Genomic DNA, 22715 nt, shown 5'->3' on the forward strand with positions numbered 1-22715 from the left:
CAAAGCTTGACATCAGTTTTTATTGTTATTAAAAAAAGTGTGAGGGGATATGCAGAGGCTGAAGGGTGTGTAGGTTATAAAAATGAAGGAAAACATGAGGGAAAAGGAGGGAGAAGAAGGGCACCAGACTTAGATCTAATGCTAGGACAGACAATTACTAGCAGCACTGCAGATAAGATTTCTCAGCTTACAGTCTTCTTTGGGGTCAGCGGAGAGAGATTTACTGACACCACTTGAAAATACCTGAAAATAGAACAGGCAATCACATACCTCTCAGTACCTAGAAATGTATCGATAAATGCATTCTAGGCAGTGATTGCCAGCCCTCTGATCAAGTTTTTTTCAGTGGCTTGCTTTTGTCTAACTCAGGACTGAATCGCATTAGAGCAGCCTGAGCATGACTGCACTATACTGTCCTATACTTGATTTTGCGACCCCTTCGATATCAAATTGCTCCAATGACATCAGCCACATTTAACACTTTGTGTTTCCATCTCCTTTCTAAATGCCTACAATAATGCAGAAAGTATGTAGTAACTTCCTACCAAAGTGAAGTTGTCACCACGCAAAACCCAACATGTTTTTATGTCTCAACAGAACATGACGGAATGGTTGGAAATAGTACTGAGCTGAGGCACAGCTCACCTGAAAAGCAGCTTACTGAGGGGTAGGTTACTATGTGTGTTTAGAGCTGATGAAGAATATGGGAGTACATAATAGGAAAACATAGGCAAGATGTTTCCTGTTCTGCATATATTCCTCCTTGAAAATGCTTACCCTTTCTGAAGAGCTCTTGAAGGCTCTCTGCACTTTGATTCAAAATAGCCCATATTTCTTCTTCTTGCAGTGGCCCTCCCCGAACCTCCAGAGCCTCAGCCAGTGACACATGCATGTTATCTGCAAAATGAGACACAGCTGAGTTAAGAATATATAGCAATTACTTTCTGCAAGTTCTGCAATATAAACAGAATTCAACAGACATAGATAATATAAAATATTTACCATAAGGATAAAAAGAAAACAACACAAAATTGATCACCTGCTCTTATGAAGATGAAAAACCAAACATCTCTTGTTCATCACTGGCAAAAATGCATAGCTAATGTTAATGATTATGTTGAAAAATAGAGTTTTGTAGCTGAGATTTTTGTTGTATCCATTGGTAATATTGTGCTCTTGGTTTCTATACTAATTCCCACGGGAGTAAATAGAGGGCATTGCTTTTGGAGCAACCTACATGTATTATGATACTGAAAATTACCTATTGTTGGCTGCATTTTATCAGACACAGTTTAGTTTTCTTTAATTCATACTTTTCCAGCTTTTAGCTTTCATTTAATCAGCATAGCATGAGTGAAAGAAAAATAAATTAAAAACTGATTTGGAAAACTGAAGTAGAACACAACAAAGCACTCATTACTACAAACACGGTTAGTAGGCACAGTGGGGATGTGCTGGTAGTTGGACTTGGTGATCTAAGAGAACTTTTCCAACCCTAGTGGTTCTATGATTCTATCATTCAATTCTCTGCAGGCACTGTCCACATTCTCCAGACACTGTCCTTGGGTTTTTCACAAGAAGAAAGTTGTAGGAATGATACATTTTGAAATGTTCAGTTCTTCTGAACTTGCCGTCTCCTCATTTCCTGGGATCCTCCCATAGGGCCTGTCCCTTGGTGAATGTAGTGCAAAAAGAGGCTGCTCCTGAATTTCCGGAGTGGACAATATGGGCTTAGAACAAGTAACACTGTGGGGAACACAAAGACTTTTCTCTTGTGCTCATGGTATGTACATAAAGTCTGTTTCCAACTTTCCACCTTTGGAATGGCAGTGCCATTCTTGGCAGTCCCTGCATTTTTCAGTGTATGAACATGACTGGCAGAAAGCAGTCAGGTGCACTGGGAACTCTTCACAAGCTGGGAAGTTTGGGACAGCTGCGATCCCCAGGCATATCCACAGGCTACGTGACTCAAACTCTGTGTCAGCTGTGAAGGTGGGGATGCCATATGCAACTGAACAGCACAGCAGATCCTGCCACACAGCCTTTGAACAGAGACATTCACACAGTGGGAAACACAACACAACACAGGAAGACGGTGACCAAATTAAGAGTGGATACTGGGGAAGCATACACACGCAGCTGACTTTCAGGTTACTCTCTCTGAGACAGAATGTACTCCTTGAACATACACAAGTGCAACTTCTGCAGGAAAGAAGTTACATCGTGGTTTTATTTGCTTCGGGACAAGAGAATGAACTCAAGTATAAACCGTTTGTCCCAACAAGCCCTGTGTGCAGTTTCTCACCCTCCATGCCATTCCACCCTAAGCCACATGGGCAGCACAGCTTCAAGACAGAATGCAGCTGAGGCCAAAGGCCTCTGCCCTACCAAACACCTCCTTCCCAAAGCCTGTTTAGCTCCTGAGCACAAGTGCCAGCTCCTTCCTCTTGGGCAGATGGCTCAGGCACTCCCTGGCAGTGCAACAAGCAAAGCATGCTTGGTCACCTCCCCTCCCTGCACTGCACCATGCAGCCCACAGCAAGGGCCCCAGCACCTACAGAGCACCACATAGCCCCAAACCAAATAACACTGTCAAACTCTCATCAACTGAGTATACACTTACTTCTCTTCCTACTACTTTAGCCTGCAAATCAACTTGCTTTTTAATTATTTATGTGTGCAGCTGAGATACTCAGAATCCTCTTTCCCCCGACCACTGACAATTTTCCCTCTGAATTTTAAATTGGAAATAGTGCCCGAGAATTAGAAATATCATAGCCTGCTCTTTCAAAATTTTACCGAGCATTTGCCACCCGAAATATTAAGAAAGTATTGCTGTAATTGTGTTGATCAAAACTGTACTATTAGTCATTTTGAAAATGAGATCCTAAAAACACAAGACTGAAAGTCAAAAGGCTGAACTGCTCCAACAACTCTGTGTGCTGGTTTTTAACAACACACGTTCTTTGCTATTCACCCTGCCTTCCAGATCAGCATTTTTCCCCACATTCCATGTTCAGAACCAAAACCCCAGGTCACAAGCTGCGTTTTAACAACATGGGTTCACTGAGATGCCTGCAGCTACTTCATTCTTGCTGCGTATCTCATCAGAGCACACTGCCAAGAAATGCAGAGAACGGCTGCTCCGGTTACATGCTGTCATTTGTTACATTCACTAGAAGTAGGGAAATAAAAATCTAGAATATAAAAACACTGTTGGAGCTTCTAGATCACCAGAGAAAACATGCTGGGATTCATTTTTCTCCTTTGACAAAAAGAGAAACAGAGAACAGAGGCAGCAGAAAGGCTCTGTGAGAGTCCTAAATCTGCTGTGTGGTTAACAAGGAAAAAAAAAAAGACACAAAACCAAAAGAAACCCTTTCTCCACGTCAAACTTTATCTGTCTACAACAGGAACATTAATGCCCACTGCTCTGTCAGTATATCTGGCCAAAAATGGCAGTTTCTGACAAGTGTTCTTCTCTTAGCGGTCAGAAAGATCCCTTTATCAACTTCTGCTTCGAAGACTCCAGTGTTTGAAAGCAGAAGCACCATAAGACATATTTCTGTCCAAAAATATATAAACAAATAGGCACAACAACCTCTTAAAATTTAAATCTCCAAAGCCACTCTTAGCTGCCCAAAAACAAACACAAACTGTCTTGCTGAGCACTTGCTGAATGCAAAGTGCCTTCCAGAAACATCCAATGCTCACAAAGCCCATTGAAACCAAACTGGAGCTGTACCAGGACATTTTGGAAGCCTAGCCTCTCCTGTTTCAGAGCCTGAGCACCTGGAGTCATTGCCATGCCCTGTAATCTCAGAGTGCTGGCACCATGCTATTTATTTATGCTGACCCACATCTCACACCCCTGAAGACTGAGAACGCACCTATCAGTTTATCCCCAGTAACACCACTGCTGAAACTGTACTTAAGCAGAGAACCCTGGAACCAACTCAAAAAGCTCAGGCTCCAGTACCCTTTGAAACCTTATTTTCAAATCCACAGAGGTTTGTGCGTACATCAAGTGTGGCTCCCTTTAGCTGCAGGTCCAATTTGCATAGACTCTCCACAAAATAAGGCACTGTTTGCAAATATTTAAGTCAGGCATGCAATCAGGGTAAATACATAAGCTAATCAAATCTGCTGTGTTTATGGATAATTGTTTAGAATCCAACTCTCAAGATACTTACTGCACACTATTATCAAGTATTGCCTTAGAGAATAAAGAAACAAGCACTGTGCTATGCCTGCCATTTTCATGTCTACAGATACAAATAGGAGACATAAATGGAGGAGAGCCCCACAAGGCACAGATCTTGCCCTCTTCTTTTTTTTCTTTTTTTGTTAAGTCTCTAAATAACCACTGGAAATGATGTGAATGGAAGTTGTTGAACCAAACATGCTTGGTACTTCTCATTCCATCAGTCCCTCTTTCATTTGGAGACACTGGTGTTAACACAATAGAACACCTTTCCCCCTCAATTCGTGGAAATTTCTTCCATTCCTGTTTTCCTTTCATCTCTGTTTTGCTCCTGCAGGCAGACAGGATGCAATCCCAGCAACACAGTGCCATACACCTGGGCTAAACCTCACATTTTATCAAGAAAATTCCTTTACAATTGCATCTCCTCTTCAAACTGATGCTTTCTCCTTGACCTGACACCCCCTATGTAAAAGAGCAGTAATTAACTCCAATTTGCAATAACACTCAAGAAAGCTGAACATTCCCAGAAGCATAGGAGGCTTCTAGCCCTTCTGTTCCGGCCATACAGTGATGCCTTCACATACTCCCAGATGAGACGTCAGCCAGCAAAGCCTTCAATCACCATTGGAGTCCAGTGTCCGGAAGACAGGAGTGTGACTTTACAATCCCAGCTTGCACCCCAGGGCAAGAGGTGTGCATTTTGCTGGGGAAGTGTTAGCTTTCTTCCCTGGAAGGTGGAAAGAAATCAGCTCTCAGCACTGGACGGAAGACTCAACGGAAGACTCAACGGAAGACACGCAGAGGTGTAGCTGACAATACGGTCCCTCCTTTCTCCTTTTTCAGCCTCTCTATCACCAGAACCAGATCAACTTGTTTATCTGAGGCTCCAGGGAAGGCAAACTAGTAAATCCAGTCCAAAATGTATATAATAATCATCATGAAAGTCATGTTTCCCAGGCAACTGGAAACTGTTCTTTTATACATCAGGGCAGCTGATGTTTCACATTTGATATTAAAATCATATTCAGAAGAGCATACAATTATCACTACAAAGTTAGCATAATCCACGTAAATTGGGGCATGGCTCTCATATCCCTCTCTTGTTTTAATTGTCAGCGTAGGATCCCTTGGCAACTCCCTGAGTTTGCTGCTAATCAACTCTACCTGGGAGAGGCACAGTTCCTACCACCTTCCTAAGACGTGTAACTTTCATTTTAATTGCTAAGTAGCAGCAGGATACCTGCGACTAACACAGACTTCATGAAGGGAAAAGCAGAAATTTCAGGGCTGCAAAAACAGCTTGGGTTCATAAGAGCTTAAGCTTCAACTCTCTCCTGTGGTAATAAAGCAGTATCAATTGTGCTACATTAGATCAGTTCTCCAGTACTGCTGGTTCAGATGCGTTGATATGAACCTTTCCATTCTCAGTAACTGAACAATCCCTCACTTTATAGCTATCCCTTCTCAGTTCTACAGCCCTCTGCAGGAAGGTAATAATGAATGTAAATGAAGACAGCACGACTGGATCAGCAGGAACCTAGGCACAGCATGCCAAGAGTATGAGTCCTCACATTTCTTGGATGCAGCACTACAAAAAGAAAGTTCACTTCAGGAAACTTTACAGGTTTGGGGGTTTTTTTTGTTTGTTTGTTTGTTTTTGGTTGGTTTTTTTTTTTTTTAACTTGAAACAATTGCTGACTTTCAGGTAAATATAACATTGTGACATAACTGAGATAAAATGTTGGAAAAAAAAATATTAAAATCCACCAACTTTAGTAAGAAAGATAAAGGTTAAGACTGCAGTGGCATCTGTAAATCACTATTATATTCTACAGTCTTACCAAGTATGAAGGCTCGCTCCATCATAAGTTATTCAAAACTAAATTTTATTCTAGAGTACTTGCCTTCAATCCTTCCACAAATTGCTTTACAATCAGCAAAGCAGAAATTCATTTTCCACCTATCAACAATACTCCCAACTTCTCAGTAATTTAAACTTCTCTACATCACTGCTGTAGCCCTACAACACAAGCAATCACCAGAGAGTCCCAGGACCTGCAGCAGAAAAAAAAGCATGTCACCTTTCCAGACAGTTACCACTTCATGTTCTATTTCTGGGAAAAAAACTGCTGGGCAGCACGGCATAAGGAACAGAACATTACAAGGTCGGCAGCTCGATGACACCATGAGTATCTTATCTGTGAACTCACCTGTCTGGGAATAAAGCAATTACTCACACAAGACATGACTAATTCCCATTGTGAAATTCTGCATTTCTACCCTGAAAAACAGACAAGCCAGAACATAAGCCTACATTTCTGCAGTCGAGAACTGTACACACAAGAACAACGGCATTTTTAGGACCAATGCATAAGCTTGGAGATCTTTGTTCTACTTCAACTGAATTAATTCAAGGTCGGTAGCAGCTATCAAGTCTACTATCCAGAGCACAGCATTTTCTTCACTCCTCTGTAGCAGGGAAAAAAAGGCATTCTTTCTACAGACAAGGAAAAATTTGTATGCAAAATTCTTAGATATTACTAAGAATGAAGTTATGGTACTATAAAGCACTAGATCTACACTTTTTAGATGCTCAAAATACAATTTAGAAGGTGTATGATCCTAGCAGGTGATGAAATTTGTACAAAGATCTTTGTTGAAGAAATCCGAGGGGAAGGTTATTGGGTGAAATCAACACCCAACTTTATAATATCATTTCATATACTTTCAAGTGAGATCCAGATTCAAGGAAACTACTTCAAAGAGGAGATAGCTGATGAAATCCCAACCCTGTTCTGGAGAGCAGACCAAGAAACACATATGCTCCAAGGGGAAGGCAGAGATGTGAACAAGCTGCTGGCTGCATTTCACTGGTCCATGGCATAATTATCCTACAGAGCAATGCAAAGGACAACAGCTGATAAGCTACTGCTTCATTACACTTTCCCCAGATGAAGGCAGACTGTTCTGAAAGAAATAAAAAGCACTGTCAAATGAAGTTATGTGCCTACCCCTCTAAACTTTATATCAGCCTTCAGGAAGGATATGTTTTTTGTAATATATACCCACATCAGATCCTGAGCAGATACGCGTGTGCATGTATTACATTACCACACATTTATACATATGTATCTATACTTCATATGTGCATTTACCTATATGTACCAAATAATTCATTTTTATGTTTCTCCTGCAGAACAGGAAAAAACCCCTGGGGGACAAATGGAGCTGTAAAGCAACAGGAACACCAATCTACCTTTAGAAGTCAACATCGATTACTTGAAAGCTTAATTAGGAGTCTCTAAAACCTATTAAGGGTTTTGGCTAAGGCAGCTTTAAAGCAAGGATCTGTAAGCATTTGTAAAAGTAGATTTGATAGCTGCAGATGGGCTGCAGCAGGGCTCCATCTGTCCAGAAAGCAGCTCTTCATTCCACATGCACGGTACTGCAAGTCCAGCACAGACCCATTGTGCAGGACAGCACCGCTGCAGAAGCACCTTGATGACATCCACACAAAGATCTGCTCTATGGAGAAAGGTCTTCCCTCCACCCCTGACCTGTTTTCCATAAGAAATGTTCAATTTAACTGCTGCTTCTTGAAAGCACCTAGTAACTGCTAAAGCGATAGAAAGGATGTTTCCCCTTTGTGAAGTAAAGCACAGCTGAGAAGCAGACTCTTGAAAATTAGTCAGTATTGTACTTGAGCAATGTTACATCTCATTTTTATATCCAGTAACTGAGAGTCTGCTAAAGGCACACAGAATCGTAGAATAGCCTCAGTTGAAAAGGACCACAATGATCATCTAGTTTCAACCCCCCTGCTATTTGCAGGGTCACCAACCACCAGACCAGGCTGCCCAGAGCCACATCCAGCCTGGCCTTGAATGCCTCCAGGGATGGGGCATCCACAACCTCCTTGGACAACCTGTTCCAGTGCGTCACCACCCTCTGAGGGAAAATCTTTCTCCTAATATCTAAACTCTTACCTAATATCTAAACTAATACCTAAACCTCCCCTGCCTCAGTTTAAAACCATTCCCCCTCTCCTATCACTATCCACACTCCAAAGTGAACCAGCAAAAAGGTCTGCACATCACCTGTCTTAAACATGGTTCAGTGAAACCAAATTGGAAAAAAATATATATAAATAAATTGGTTAATATAGAAGATGCTTGTGCCATGATTCAGATGCATGAAGTGCAAACATGGAGATTTCTTCTGCCTAATAGCTGTTTGGCAAAAGCAGAGTTCCTGGCAACTAGGGGGATTATTTGCTTTTTTACACTGTGGATCCCTTCTTTTGGCATTTTTTTCCATACTCATGCAGACACAGAAATTGACTGAGACAAAAGGTATACACACTGTCTGCACACCCTCCCCAGCCAGCGAGCAATTTGTGGGGCACATCAGAAAAATCTGAACAAGAGCAAACAGCACACAGCGTTGCTTTCATGTTATCAAACAGACCAATTACCCACAATAAGGCAGCCAGACTTCATAGGAAGGCACTGTTCCCCACTGGCTCATTATAGAATTTCCCAAAAGGCTGAAGCATCCACTTGCTTTGGTGTTTTCATATTCCAGTATTTCTCAAACTCTCAAGTCACCTTGGATCTCTGTCAAATCTATACTCAGCAGGGTTTCTAAGCACTACCACCTTGCAAGCACTGCACAGATATTGCCTTTTCCACTCAGACTTTCTGTACCAAGGATCCACAGTTGATCTGCTTTCTGCAGCTCAAGACATCCATCACGATTTACCTACTGCTTGCCAATCTGCCCATATTGCAGTCAGCTTTGTAGACGCAGAGCTGATTGAGCAGTAAGAACAGCGCAGTCAATGTGACACACATGATCAGAACATCAAGAACTACCTGTCAGCTGAAAAGCTTTGACAAAAAAACATGAAGTTATTTCGTCATGGGTGTCTGCTTTCCAAATGATCTCTTTATGAAAGCCAAAAGCTTCCAGATTAGCTTACACCGCCTTATTTAAATCCTGCAATTAGGGGGTTTTTAGCTCCAGATTAATTAGTAGACAAACCAACTTGAAAACTTGGAATGCCTATGGTTAGGAAATCATGATCTTGCTCTATAACATTAGTTGACACAGCACAAGGGCTTTGTCCCAAAATAACACATTAACAGGAATGTGGCCAGGTAATGCAAATCCCTCAGCCTCTCACTCTGTTTATCGCATTTCAGAAAAATATATATAATTACACATTATATGATTCAATATGCTGTTTACAACTTAACAATTATTAAATTGCCTATACTGCCCCTTGAACACAGTTCACACACACACCCCATTTCTGATTCATCTCCAATTAAGACATGCTGTGTTTACTGAGTCCTACAGCCACGACATTCTTCACGCTTAAACTGCCCTCAATGGTGTCATGACTTAGGACTTTGTAGTCCTTTTCCTTTTAGGTGGGACAAGACATTAATTCCTTTCTTAAAAGATTGTTCTACCTGTTACTGTTGCCCAAGCTTATGGTTTCTGAGACAAAAAATCAAACGAGATTCAGAGCACAGACGGAACCTCACGACCAAGAATATAAGCATTGGTATTATTTGTCAGCAACATGAATAACTGCAGAGTGACATGTAGAACTCTTAACTACATCTTCCACACACACATAACAGATGACCTAAAGCCACAGCCAGTGAGATGGCCCAGTGTCACACATCTCACTTAGCTTCATGCACTGGAATGCAACAACACTCCATCCAACTGCAGTATTTTGGTACTTGGAGAGATGACAGGACAGAACAAGCTACAGAAGAGAGCATTGCCAGAAAACAGGAAAAACAAGACAGCAGTACCTCCTCCCTTCCCTTACACAATGACAAGCCCTCAGTTGCAAAAAAAAACAAAAACAAAAAACAAAAAAAACACCAGAGTTCAGGGTAGTACTGCTTTGTATGGATGCTCAATTCATTCATGTTAGTAGAGTTAGAGGACAAAGAGCCATATTACACCCTTGGCTGCACAACAAGGACAAGCCAGCAGAACCTTTTCCAGTGCAGGCCTAGATGCCATGAGAGGAAAGCAAGTCCTGGCATCACCTTTCTTCTCTTTTGACAGTGTTCTGTGAGCAGTAACAGACAGCAAGTCAGACTGAGGACACAAGCACGCAGTGCTGAGGCACAAACTGTGTTCACTGAACTGGGATGGAACCAAGCAGAAGGTTGTATGAACCTCTAATAGTCCTGCTCAGCTGAGGCATTGACTGAAATAAGAATGGAAAGATAGTAGAAGAGCACTTGAACTTATTGGCAGAGCTAGAGCACAAAGAGCTACATCAGTTAAGGAATGCAACAGATTTTGCTGTTCTCAAAATCGTTTTAGTAATTCCATATTCAGCAACTTAAGTCCTACTCTTTTAGTTCATGGAGACCCAAAGAAACACTAACTAGAGAACATAAAAGAAGTAGAAACACCATAACTAGGCCAAAAAATGTGACCGCTCTAAAACCTAAGAGCTCAACTCTTACAAAACATGGTCTTTATAGTAGTTTCATCCCTTCCATACATGGGTACAACTTTTACAACCCAAATATTACAGAACAGAACCACATATAACTTTAGAATGTTATACCATGACTATCAAAACATTTTCAGTTTTAATATACAGTCTCACTATCATACATTCCATATCAACTCTGCTTATCAAATGCTGAAGTAGAATGTTGAAAGTTATCGAACTGGAAATGGCTTCCAGAATTTCTGATTATTTTAAAGTTGGGAAAAGAACAACTTTGGGAACAAGGTTTTTTAACCAATGTCTACAGAGATCAGACAAGAACTGTCCAGATTTGAAAGCGTGTGGCACTCAGACATCCCCTGGCCCCAAATACTAGGTTCAGTATTAAGCTTCCAGCCATCCCAAATACAATTCTACACCAAAAAAAAAAAAAAAAAAAAGACTAGAGGGAACAGTAAATCCATAGCAGTAGAAAAGATTAAGAAGTCTCAATATGAAAACATACAGAACTCAAACATACCAAGTAAATAGTGTTTTCAACTCCAAATATCTCCCTCATATACCTAAGTTGAATATTGCATTCTTCCATTAACTTTGGAGGCGGAAGTGAAATAAACCCTAAAGCTGCTGTTATCAGAATTGTGTTACCCACTGCAACTCCAGGTCTTAAAGGGGACAAAAAGAGAAATGCAACAGTAAGGAACACAATTTTTCCACACTTAACATAACAGTTGTATGCAATTAAAGTGCATCAATGGATTAGGTTAATTTCTTCCCTTCTGGAGGACTTTATTTTCTGCCATTGGCAGGTAAGGTTTTGATCAGCTTGTCAAACCTCTGAGAAGAAATACAGCAGCCATCTGCATCAAATTACTTTGTCTTGAGGATAGTTATGTTTCCTTCACCTAAGTCCCTCTTCTCCACCATCTATTTTTTTATCCTACATCTTAAGTACTGGCTTAAAAGGTCATCCATTTAACTCATAGCATAAAGGACTATGGAATTTATCTCTGGTCAAAAGATAGAATTCAATTTTTTTTTTCCATAATATCCAGCGAGTTTTCCCCAGACACCTAAAAACAAAAGTAGACTTTAAGCCATAACTACCACAACTCCCTGCTCCACTGAGGAGTGCCTCACAGTAGCAATCGAATCTCTGATTCCCCATGCCCAGTATCACTCTTAATTGATTAATTATCAGACTAAGCCAACTAATGGAACACAGCAGGACAATCTCTCTTGTTTTGTAACAGGGAAGAGATCACACAGTTATCTATAATCACAGACACCTGAATGGGAACCAATTTCAGCATCTTTTCACCTCCCCATGATTTTTATAACAAAGTAACAAAACCCGGTCCTAGCATGTAGGTTTACCTCAAGCAGAGGAGAAAATAAAAATGGGAAGAGAAAGACCAAAATTTGACAAGTTAAATCTCAAAAAGGTAGAACATTTAATATCTTTTCAGAATAATTCACAGCTTCCTCATCATGCGGAGGAACAAAGACAGAACCAAAACACCATAGAGAGAAGCAGGACAGAGAGAAGAGGAGCTGCATGAGTGCACACACAAACTGTTTCAGCTGGGGAAGGGACACCCAACACAAAGACATAATTCTTTACAGGTGCCAAGTCTTGCTGGCAAACATAAGCCATACTGTTGATCATTGATATCATAATTACTAGTCAATTTTTTTTGTAGCATTTTCACACCTTGGTTTACTAGCTGTTTTTCATCCACTGACCTGGAAACTGAATATTACCCCAATCATTTAGGGCAAAATAATTGCTTACAGCAATTCACAGGCTGTATTTTGAAATTCAAAGATTAAAAGGTTTAGCATCAGCAGAAATTCTAACTGAAGACAGCTGGCACTCAAACTAGCCTTCACCTTCTATCCTGCTGACCAGTACCTCCTCCAATAGGTCAGTGGGCTTCCACAACAAGACTTCTGCAAAAGTGGCTGTAAGACTTCACCCCACATTCTACACTAGCAGTAGTAAAGAGAAACAGGCAGTAAAGCTCCTCACATCTCCAGGTGACATTTGGGAAGGAAAAACAAAAGAAAAATGTCCTGAAAACAGTTTATAGACAGGGTATCTTGGGACTCCAAAGTGCTACATAAAGCAATCACTCCCATGAGATGCATTTTAGTTCTGGCACAACAGCCTCTCCTCTTTTTCTTTTATAAACTGGTTTCATAGCATATCATTGAAAATACATCATAAACCTCGAACTGAATGCTGTCTGCATAACAAGTAAATTTATATAGAAATTATTGAAGTCTAGACAGGCAATCGTTTCTCTTCCCCATGTCCAAAACCACTGAAAAGGGAAGCAGAAGCAGCACATTTTGCATCATCAGCAGACTTCCCAAGCTGCAGTTCATGCTACGGTGAAAAGTTAAATGCTGTGATCTTCAATTCTTTAATATTCTCAAAGCAAAAACAATGGGTGGGGCAGAATAAGAGAGCATGCATATATCAAAGAATTCAGTTAATGTCAAACTTAAATATTTTCTCTAATACTGAAAAATATATTCTGCACTATGCAAGCAAGTTTCACATATCAAACTAAATGCAACTTGTTTTTTTCTATTTGGCTGTTTAATAGCTAACAGTGAAAGACAGAGCACACAGCTGTTGAACAGTATCACATAACTAAAAGGTTTAAGGTAAAAAATCCTCTTTTTGACTCTTCTATGCTTATTTCAGCAAGCAAGGCAAAAGAGCCCACACAGCAAAAGAGCACTTGCACTCATGCCAACAGAAAATAGCAATCTGACATTGAGGCAGGCAAGAACAAAAAGAATGCCTTTTATCATTGTGGAACTCCCTTCAGTTCTTCAGCAACGTCTGTCTTACCCATAAACGAAATCAACCAATTTACATCTCTGCAAGTTGATTTCTACTTGTTTCATTAGTCCAGTTCTTTGAATTTCTGGCTGTATGGTTCTTTTTCTGCTTTCAGTTCACCACAGAACAACTCCATACAATAGATCCCACAGGAATAATTCGAGCTGTGCAGGTAAGATTCAGAACTTCATGATTCCTCACATTGCTCTGAGAAGTAGACTACACACAGTGCCCATCAGAAAACCTACTCTAGATCTTAGCCATCCATGCTAGCAGGACATTCATCTTCACTGAAGCCTCTTCCCAGCATTCTAGTTGTTCTTACTGACCCTGTCTGTTTCTCTGTACCTCGTCTCTGCACTCAGCAAAGACTCAAGTACCCCAAAACACTCTCCTCATCACGGCAATCAAGAGAACTGCTTTTGGTCTTAAAACCACACCACTGCTATTACATATTTTGACCTTACACTACGTTTTATTCTTTAAAAGTTATTTTTCTCATGGCAGTTTAATTCTTTTCAGTCAACATAAACATCTAAGGAGGTATAAAAACCCAACTTTGTTACATTAAATTGAGTATATCTTCATTGTTTGCTATTAAGAATACATTGTTTAAAAGCTAACCTAAGATTTTATTTTTCCAGATCATGATTGTTACCTTACCTAAAGCTGGTAGAAAGGAACTCAGCAACCTGCATTTTCTAACTCGAACTAGAACTCAATTAAGATACAAAAATTACCTCTTACATCTTCATTATTACATAAATGATATAAACCATATATTTCCCTGTGAAATAAACCATCTTAAAAGTTTCAGGTCCACAGCAAGTGCATACATTACCCACCAACACACGTCAGTACTGAGGTTATTAACATTTAATGGTGACCAATCAATTAATACTCGAATAGACTTGTCTAAACTATTTTATTATTTAATCAAATAGAATATTCTCACCTTCACCTTTAATAGCAATCAAAAAAATGCAATAGAAACTTAGAGACAGAAGCACTCTGGTGCTAAAACTTGCCCCTCTCTTCCCAACCAATTAATTTGATTCTACAGAGCTGTATGACCGTCAGCTCCCTTGGTTACATGACTGCCTGTCACTGCATCCCTTCCTAAGATGTCTGAAGAGATTGGGGACTCCTGGTGAAAAGGTCAAAAGCAAGGGACTGCAGACTGAATCAGATAGCTCAACACCCTGCTTACATCTCTTCTGCTAGGTGGAAGTTTCTCTTTCAAGTACACAGAATCATAGAATCATTAAGGTTGAAAGAGACCTCTAAGATTATCAAGTCCAACTGTCAACCCACCCTCACCGTGCTCACCAAATCACATCCCTCAGCACCTCATCTCCATGACGCAATAGTTCCCAAGGCTTGGATTCTTTGGTTGCATTGAGTTCAACCCTGTGAACAGCAAAGAAGCCCATGAAGAGCTGCATGAGCTCCATGGGCAATAAGCAGGGGAAAAAATGTTAAAAATGCCAAGATAAATTTTATTTGGAGAACCTCTCTATTGCATATGATATTTAGGAATCTAAGCAATGCATAATTTAAGAACTTCTTTTATACAGATGAGGTCACCCCCCTCAGCATCCTTCCTTGGCAATTGTCATTCATTGGGTTCCTGAGCAAAGGTGAGATCTGAGCAACCACATCTGTCAGTAATGCCCAGCATGCTGTCAGGATGTCTAATCCCTTTCTGAAAACACTATCAGTTCACATCACATTCCCCTCCAATTACACAGCTCTAATTCAGCACTTCACAAGGAGTATTTTCTCTGCTGTGAAGAGACACCAATAAATTTTCTTCAATTTTGTTGGAGAGGAACAGGACAAGTGCCTTGAGGTATGTCTCATGCCTCATGGCCATCTTATGAAGGCCACCTGGCTTCCACCAGCATTTAGCAATACACATTTGCAGCAACTGGACATAAGGAAATGCTTTCCCCTGCCTGCCTTTGTTGTGTGCACTACCACCTCAGTACCAACAAATCCAAACAACCTTCCATCACAGAAAATACAGTAAGCCTGTGCGCTTAAAGCTTCAGCTGAATGGGCTGCTCCAAAGTGATAACCCAACCGTGTAGCTACTCAATAACTGAGTCTATAGAGCTGATGGAAACAAACTTGTATCGCTGCCAGCTAGTACATCTTTGTAACTGCACTAACGTCATTCAAGGGACTGCAATGACAGGGCACTCTGAAAAACAAGGCAGTTCAGAAATTCTTGGGGATATGACTCTTTCCCTAAGCACGTTCATTTGCCAAGTAAACAGCATCAGAAGAAACCTCTTTGAGGAAAAAAAAAAAAAAAAAGTTAAAGTTCTGCTATTGCCTCCTAAAGTTATGGTGCTCCACTGCATCTTGCTCAGTGGGTCACCACGGCAGATTTCCCAGGCAATTGCCTCATTTTTTGGAGTCTGAACAACCTTTGGACTGAAAAAGGACAAAGACCAACAGATCCCAGAGAAAAAGTGGGAGATCCAGGAATGCTGCTCAGGTCGAAGATGTAAAATCTCATCCCAAACTTTATCAAGGAGAAAGTTACTTTTAAAGAGAAATATAGTAAAATTCTAAATTCTAACTTTTATATATATATAAAATATATATACACACACTCACATATATATTCCAGTGGCTATTCAATGTGGGTTCTTTTGCTACCATGCCATCTACAGTTTTCTACCAACGCGCTGATTTTGTCTGAAGCTCCCCTTCAAAAGCTTAAGAGGAAATCTCCTCAGGCACAGTGCACTGGTGTATAAAGCATAGAAAATATGGCTCAGGATATGCAGGAACTCAAAAGGAAGGCTGGACAGAACCTCCTTAGTAAAATCTGCATTGATAAATCTTTTACTATGAAGTGCTTCTTGACAAACAAAATCTGCAATAACACATGAGCAGACAGGCAGTATTCTCATTTTCTAGAAGCCCAATTAATGTAAGTAGGTCCAATTCCGATCCTTGCAGAAAATGAAATTTATTTCAGAACAATAAACAAGAAAATGTATCTCAACTCTTTTAAGGTTGAATAGTTGAAATAGCCTAAGATGTTTGAAATACAAGATCTCTGAAGGAGAAAACGTGACATTACCTGGTGAAACACATATTTAAGGAAGTTACATAATGTAATGAGGTTGGAGGGATAACTCCCTACAAACCTAACGACACAGTTGTCCAGTCAGCAACACATACTACAGAGACTGTCTCCCAAAGCAACACATGCACTGTTACTCACTGACATTAACAAGTGAATAACAGAAGCAGAACTTGTACTACCCTATCAAACTATTTGCTTGCCTGGCAGCCAATTTCCCCGTTAATTTACTGCTAGCAAATACAGACCTATTATTTCACTGACCGTAATCCTAAGCAATATGAAGGGATCTTCCACTCAGTAATTATATGGGAAAGATGATAAAAGGCAATATACATCCACTCCATTTCCCTCTGTAACTTTTTGTTGAAATGCTAAGTTTCACAAATAAAAAAGTGGTCAATAATAATAAATTGTTGCGCTCCTTAAGCTGTGACAGAGAGGAACAAGTAAGATTCCTTTCAGTATTTCTAGGAATAAAATTGTTATATTTCTCAACTACCCACATATGACACAGGAAAAAAAAACCAAAATATTCTATTTCTCATGCCTTCATAACTTCAGGCAATCTGCAAATGCAAATCTTACATCACTAAAACCAGGCATGCTTCTGCTAGGAAACACAGATATTTGTAACAGTTTAAGTAAACTTCAAACTCCAATTTAGTCCCCTCTAATCCATTTAATCTTTCAAAATGAGACATCATAGTGGTTAGTAGATCTCAAAAAATCTACCAAAAAGCTCTGATATGCAACCCCAAACATAACTAATGTAAATCTGAAATGTTGTTGTTAAGATTTCCCCAGATCCATCGTCCAGCTCTCGGAGCACCTGCCATGCTTCAAATGGGGCTTGAAGAGTCACAACCCAACACCTTTCTTTGGTGACCCCACTAGAGTCCTTGGACTACTCACATCACAGGTTCATTGGTTTCTGCGCCTTCTGCATAGCTACTCACATCTATGTGAAAAACGGAAGACTCAGCAACCAAACTACACACGTCATTGAGATGCTGAAGAAAATAATATTAAAAAGGGAAAAATCCTCATCTGAAACATAAGATGAGTCACTGGGAACCAATTCCTTGTACAAACAAGGAGCTGCAAATGAGTGTCTATAACCCTTGCGATAACAAGATAAGTCATGTTCTGTCTGCATTCAGTAATGAGCTACAAAGCCTTCACGTTCAGTTCCTTGTTGTTTCCCTTCAAGAGGCCTTGAGGGCCTGCCCACTACCTGATCCCAACAAACGGCTATTACATGAAGAAAAACCAAGGACAACAGAACAGACATGAACTCACAAATGCTTACGTCTTCAAGCATGCTATTTGGCTGCAAATATTATTTACGTTCACAACTTTTTATGCCTTTCAGTGTTGATTCCAAAACAGAAAGGAAGTCAACAGCGAATGAAATAGTTTCTACAGCAACTTGGCATAACTGTAGTAGTACAGAGAACTTGCACCTTCAGTTTTATAAAGCAAACAGCCGGGGCATTAAGATTCCAACATACGAGGGCATGCTGGAACCCAATGGGAAGACTTCAGGCACCTGGTTTCTATAGAGTATCAGCTGTAGCTACTTATGGCTCTGTGCTCAACCTTCAAAACATCAGAAATTTGTGTACTGCAACAGTTTCCTCCCTACATCCCAACAAATTCAAGACCAAAAAAAAAATTGGATTTCATGGAAAGGTGATAGAGAACTTGTGTTTAAGTTCTCTCCCTTGGAAAAGAGTTGAATAGGATCAGAATGTTTCCTGTTAAACTCAACATCAATTTCAAGCCTACAGCACAACTATAAATCATCTGCAACAACACCATCAAGAAAAGTCACTCAGATAATCTTTCAGCTTAAGATATACTTTTTTTTTTTCTTTAAATAGAGCAGATTTTGGTGCTTCTCTGCATGTATACCTGAAATGAAGCACCTATGCTATATGCAGGCACCGAGCGAAGAGGTCAATACAACACAAAGGCCATTCTCAGATTCATTTTCAAGAAATTCAGCAAACTCTACAGGAATTTCCCTCCAATACCTCTCCCCCAGACACAGACAAATGTTCCTAAGACAATTTCACAAGAAACAAAACATCTGTCAGAATACCCCGACCCTAAATACACCCTTCCTCTGACAAAGCACAAGCACAAAGAGATTGAAAGTCTTGCTACCTGAAAGTCTGCAGAAGTGATGTTTTCTGACAGGCTGGCTCAAGCACTTGACAAGAAGTCGGTATTCAAATCCAAGTTTCAGCACCTACCTTTTTTACTATTTCCACATTTCTCCCTCTGTGCCTCACTTGTAGTTGGAAGTGGGGCACTTGGAAAGGGGAGGGCAGCTTTACCTCCTTTCTCACTCATCTGACTATAAACTGGTTCCAACGAGAACAATGTGCTGACACGACATCCAGTATTAAATCTGACATTACAGTATCATCTACAAACCCTTAATGACACTGAATGACCTGAAAAAGTACAGCCTTCAAATATCAGCAACCAAACATCAGCAAATTTAACACTATGTCCCCTGTAGTTCTCCAATTATTTCTCACTGAATTCCTGTGGCATGCTGGCATGACATTGTAAATTTACACATAAAAGATGGAGAACAACAGATGAAACCCTGAGAACAAAGTTTTCTCACTGTTATTCTTCCTAAGAAGTTTCTTAAGCTAAGCATAGCAGATCCCTATCCTGGCAGTTGGATTTCAAATTCACAGGACATATCATTGTCCCAAGGCAGGCACTCAATTGCCTTTTATGAAGGCATTTTAATAGATAATGATGCACAAGGAATACTTTTAGCTGCTTACCAGGTATTTAAGTGGCATAGGAGAAAGAGAAGCCTGGACAAAACAAAAACAGCACCAAAGAGTCTACTCCTGCCCTTCCCATCCATAAGCGTCAGCTTCCTCCTCTGCACCTGAGGAGGAGGTGGGGCTGGGAACCACTTCTTTCAGGAGTTCCACCCTACTTTACAGATGCACAGATTTCATTAAGAGCTAACTGGCAACATACAACATTAACTTATTCTGGTATTCATGGCTTTCCATCCACAACTGTCACACAGAAAGTGACAGCTCAGGGCAATCACTTACAGATATTTCCTGCACCGTGACACACTATCCTAGAACTCTGGTTCACTGACTCGTTCATTTTAAAACTACAAAACTGTTAACCAACATTTTCTTTACAATGTCTAAAATGCGGCAGGCAGATCAACGCTTACACATTCCCAGGCTTAACAGTGAGCTGGTGAAATCACTTCCAGTTTTAGAGTACCATCAATAGCATGAAGTCCTAGGCTAGTTACATGAGTAAACTGGAAGGCTCTTCCAATGAAAACCATTTCCCCTAAGGAGCTGATGCCACTCCTGCCCAAGTTAAGTTCTAATAGGCGCTGTGAACAACCTCCAGGGACTCTCCAGACCAAGTTCTCCTGACTGTAGAGAGCTCCAACAAGAGTGCCTATAGCTGCCAGGCCCTCTGGGCCTTATTGGTCACTATTTCAACATACAAATATTTGAGGCAGTGTTTAATGTACAGCAGTTCTCAGAGGTTCAGCGATAATGCAGAGCTTTGTTCCAGTGACTGCTACTTCAACAATAAGCTCTATTTCAGAGGCTGTCCAGTCTCATTTTATCTAATTACTCACCTCTCCTGCAAAAGCAGCGTGCAATTAGGGTTTGCTGATTACGATTTGAAGGCACTTGGAAGATTTACTGTGCCACCCAACTGCTAATTATTATTGCATTCATTCGAGAGGAAAATAGCTGCACGCCAATTTATGTCAGAACTCTCTCTTGTTCCAGATGTGAACATTAATATCCTTGCTTTGCTGAACTCCTTAGGAACTGAACAAATAAAGGCTGTGCATCTCTATTTGCACTCCTTCAATGCTGTACTTAACCCATATTTACAGGAACCACATGGCTAACAAATCCCACTTTAAAGTGAGAACAGCAAAGCAACATGGTCAAACACAACACCTTCCTTCCCACTGAACCAGCAAATGCAATACCTTTACCTAAAAAAACTGCAGCTCATCCTAGAGAAGCTGAAACATGAATGCAAACTCTCCATTGCCTTGTATTGATGGTGGCTTGAACCATCATGCAAAGGCACATTACAAGAATCTGTCCCCAAAGCTCAGGGGAGACCTGACTGCTCTCTACTACTCCCTGAAAGAAGGCTGTGGAGGGGTGGGAGTCAGACTCTTCTCCCAGGTAACAGCAATAGGATGAGAGAGAATGGCCTTAAGTTGTGCCAGGAGAGGTTCAGGTTGGATATTAGGAAGAATTTATTCTCAGAAAGAACAGTAAGGTATTGGAAAGGGCCCAGGAAGGTGGTGGAGTCACCGTCCCTGGAAGTGTTCAAGAACTGTGTGGATGAAGCACTGAGGAACATGGTTAGTGGGCATGGTGGGGATGAGTTGATGGTTGGATTTCGTGGTCTTAGTGGTCTTTTCCAATCTCAATGACTCTATGATTATACTGCTTACATTTCAGGGCTGCTATGGATGGACATGCTTGCGGATGGGAGGAGAAGTTCTTTTGATGAAGCACAAATACCCAGCATACAAGCTGCACAGACAGGTGTGTCTGATAGCATGAGGAGTGGTGGCAGAATCTGCTGTAACGTACTGCCAAACAAAAGATCTAAAAGCAGATTGACTCTTTCCTCATCAGTATTTCTTGCACAAGAACCAACCCACTGCTGATGTTCTCCCAGCTGTGCTTTTGTCCCAGCCGATTACAACTCTTGAGAGTGTAACTTCTCTGGAGATGTTCAAGACCCACCTGGATGCCTAAATGTGCAACCTGTTGTAGGGACCTGCTTTGGCAGGGCAGTTGGACTCGATCTCTAGAGGTCCCTTCCAGTTCAGTGATTCTGTAACTGGGGTCACACTATGGCAGCCAGGCGCAGGCAGGAGGGGCACAACCCGAAGACGACAGGCTCAGTCTCCAGGAGCAGCCCGATCCTGGGACCTCATCTCACCAAACACGTTCCATCCTGCCGGAGGGGCGGCAGGACCCCACGGCGCTCCTTCCCAGCCCCACGCTCAGGCTCCCTCCTCCCACGCAGATCCATCCCCACGCCCAGCCCCACACACACCCGCACCCAACCCCGCAGTTTCACGTCTTACATCCACTTCGCATCGCGCCCACGGAACCAAACCGGTTCCAGCCGTTTCCCCACTACCCAGGAGTGGAAGCGAGCAGCTCCCGGCGGCTCCTAAGAAGTCGCCGCCTTTGTTGCTCTCAACGTGCAACTTGGAGAGGATGACACAATCTCCAACAGGAGAGAAATCACCCCACGCTTAGCGGAGGTGTCGATTGCTGGAGATAAAAAAACCCGGCGGAACCCACGCTGGTTCCCATCGCCGACCCGAAAGCGTTCAGAAAGCGTGAAAGCGTCCCGCTGCGAGCGGCTGCGAGCCGTTCTCTCGGGCGGCCCCAGGCCCCCCGCTCCGTACCGGCGCTGGGGAGATCCGGAGGCCCCCTCCATCCTCCGCACCCCCGGCGCAGCCTCCCCCCTTCCCCGCAGCGCCGTGCCCGGCCCCGCTCACCGCCGCCTCAGGACCTCCGTGGCCGCCGCCTATGGAGGAGCGCGGGGCGGCCGTCAGCACGCAGCACCATCGCCGCCCGCCCCGGCGCTCTCCTCTCCCGCACGGCGCTGATGGGCGGGCGCGGCCGCCTCCTCTCCCCGCCCCGCCGCTCCCCGCTTCCCTCCCCCTGAGCCCGCCGCCACCGCCCGCGGGCACCCACCGTGGCCTTCCCGCTCCGCTGCGCTCCGCACCGCCGCCCGCCGAGGGCCGCCAGAACGCGGGGAGGCGGCCGCGCAGCCGCCCTCCGCCCGCTCCCTCCCTCCCTTCGTCGCGCCCCCGCGGCGGCGGGACGCTGCCGGCACAGGCCCGGCCCTGCCCTCCCCCTCAGCGGGCGGCTCCGAACTGCTCTTTCCCATTCCTTTCCCCAGGAATGATGTTAATTCTGGCGGTTCCTTGTCTTTGGTCCCACAGAAGGCAGTGCCGAGGGGCGGGCGAACCCAGAAGGGA

General features: G+C 42.2%; 1 protein-coding gene across 9 annotated transcripts in view; it reads right to left on the minus strand.

Moving 5' to 3' along the window:
- The window catches only part of PTPN13 (protein tyrosine phosphatase non-receptor type 13), a 106254-nt gene extending 83748 nt beyond the window's left edge, over positions 1 to 22506 (minus strand). For 4 of the 9 annotated variants that reach the window (XM_090138978.1, XM_031596663.2, XM_090138979.1 and 1 more), the window contains exons 1-2: positions 22230 to 22347; positions 778 to 897 (exon numbers count right to left, since the gene is read on the minus strand). In XM_090138978.1, the coding sequence (XP_089995104.1) occupies positions 778 to 892 (115 nt within the window). In that variant the 5' untranslated portion in view covers positions 893 to 897; positions 22230 to 22347. Of the gene's footprint in view, positions 1 to 777; positions 898 to 11220; positions 11957 to 14886; positions 14905 to 22229; positions 22348 to 22428 lie in introns of those variants that run through there. The other 5 variants (XM_090138976.1, XM_090138974.1, XM_090138977.1 and 2 more) reach the window with 5 other exon arrangements.
- Between the last annotated feature and the right edge of the window lie 209 nt (positions 22507 to 22715).

This window comes from Phasianus colchicus, chromosome 4 (genome assembly GCF_987193195.1).
Source record: "Phasianus colchicus chromosome 4, bPhaCol1.hap1.1, whole genome shotgun sequence".
NCBI lineage: Eukaryota > Metazoa > Chordata > Aves > Galliformes > Phasianidae > Phasianus > Phasianus colchicus.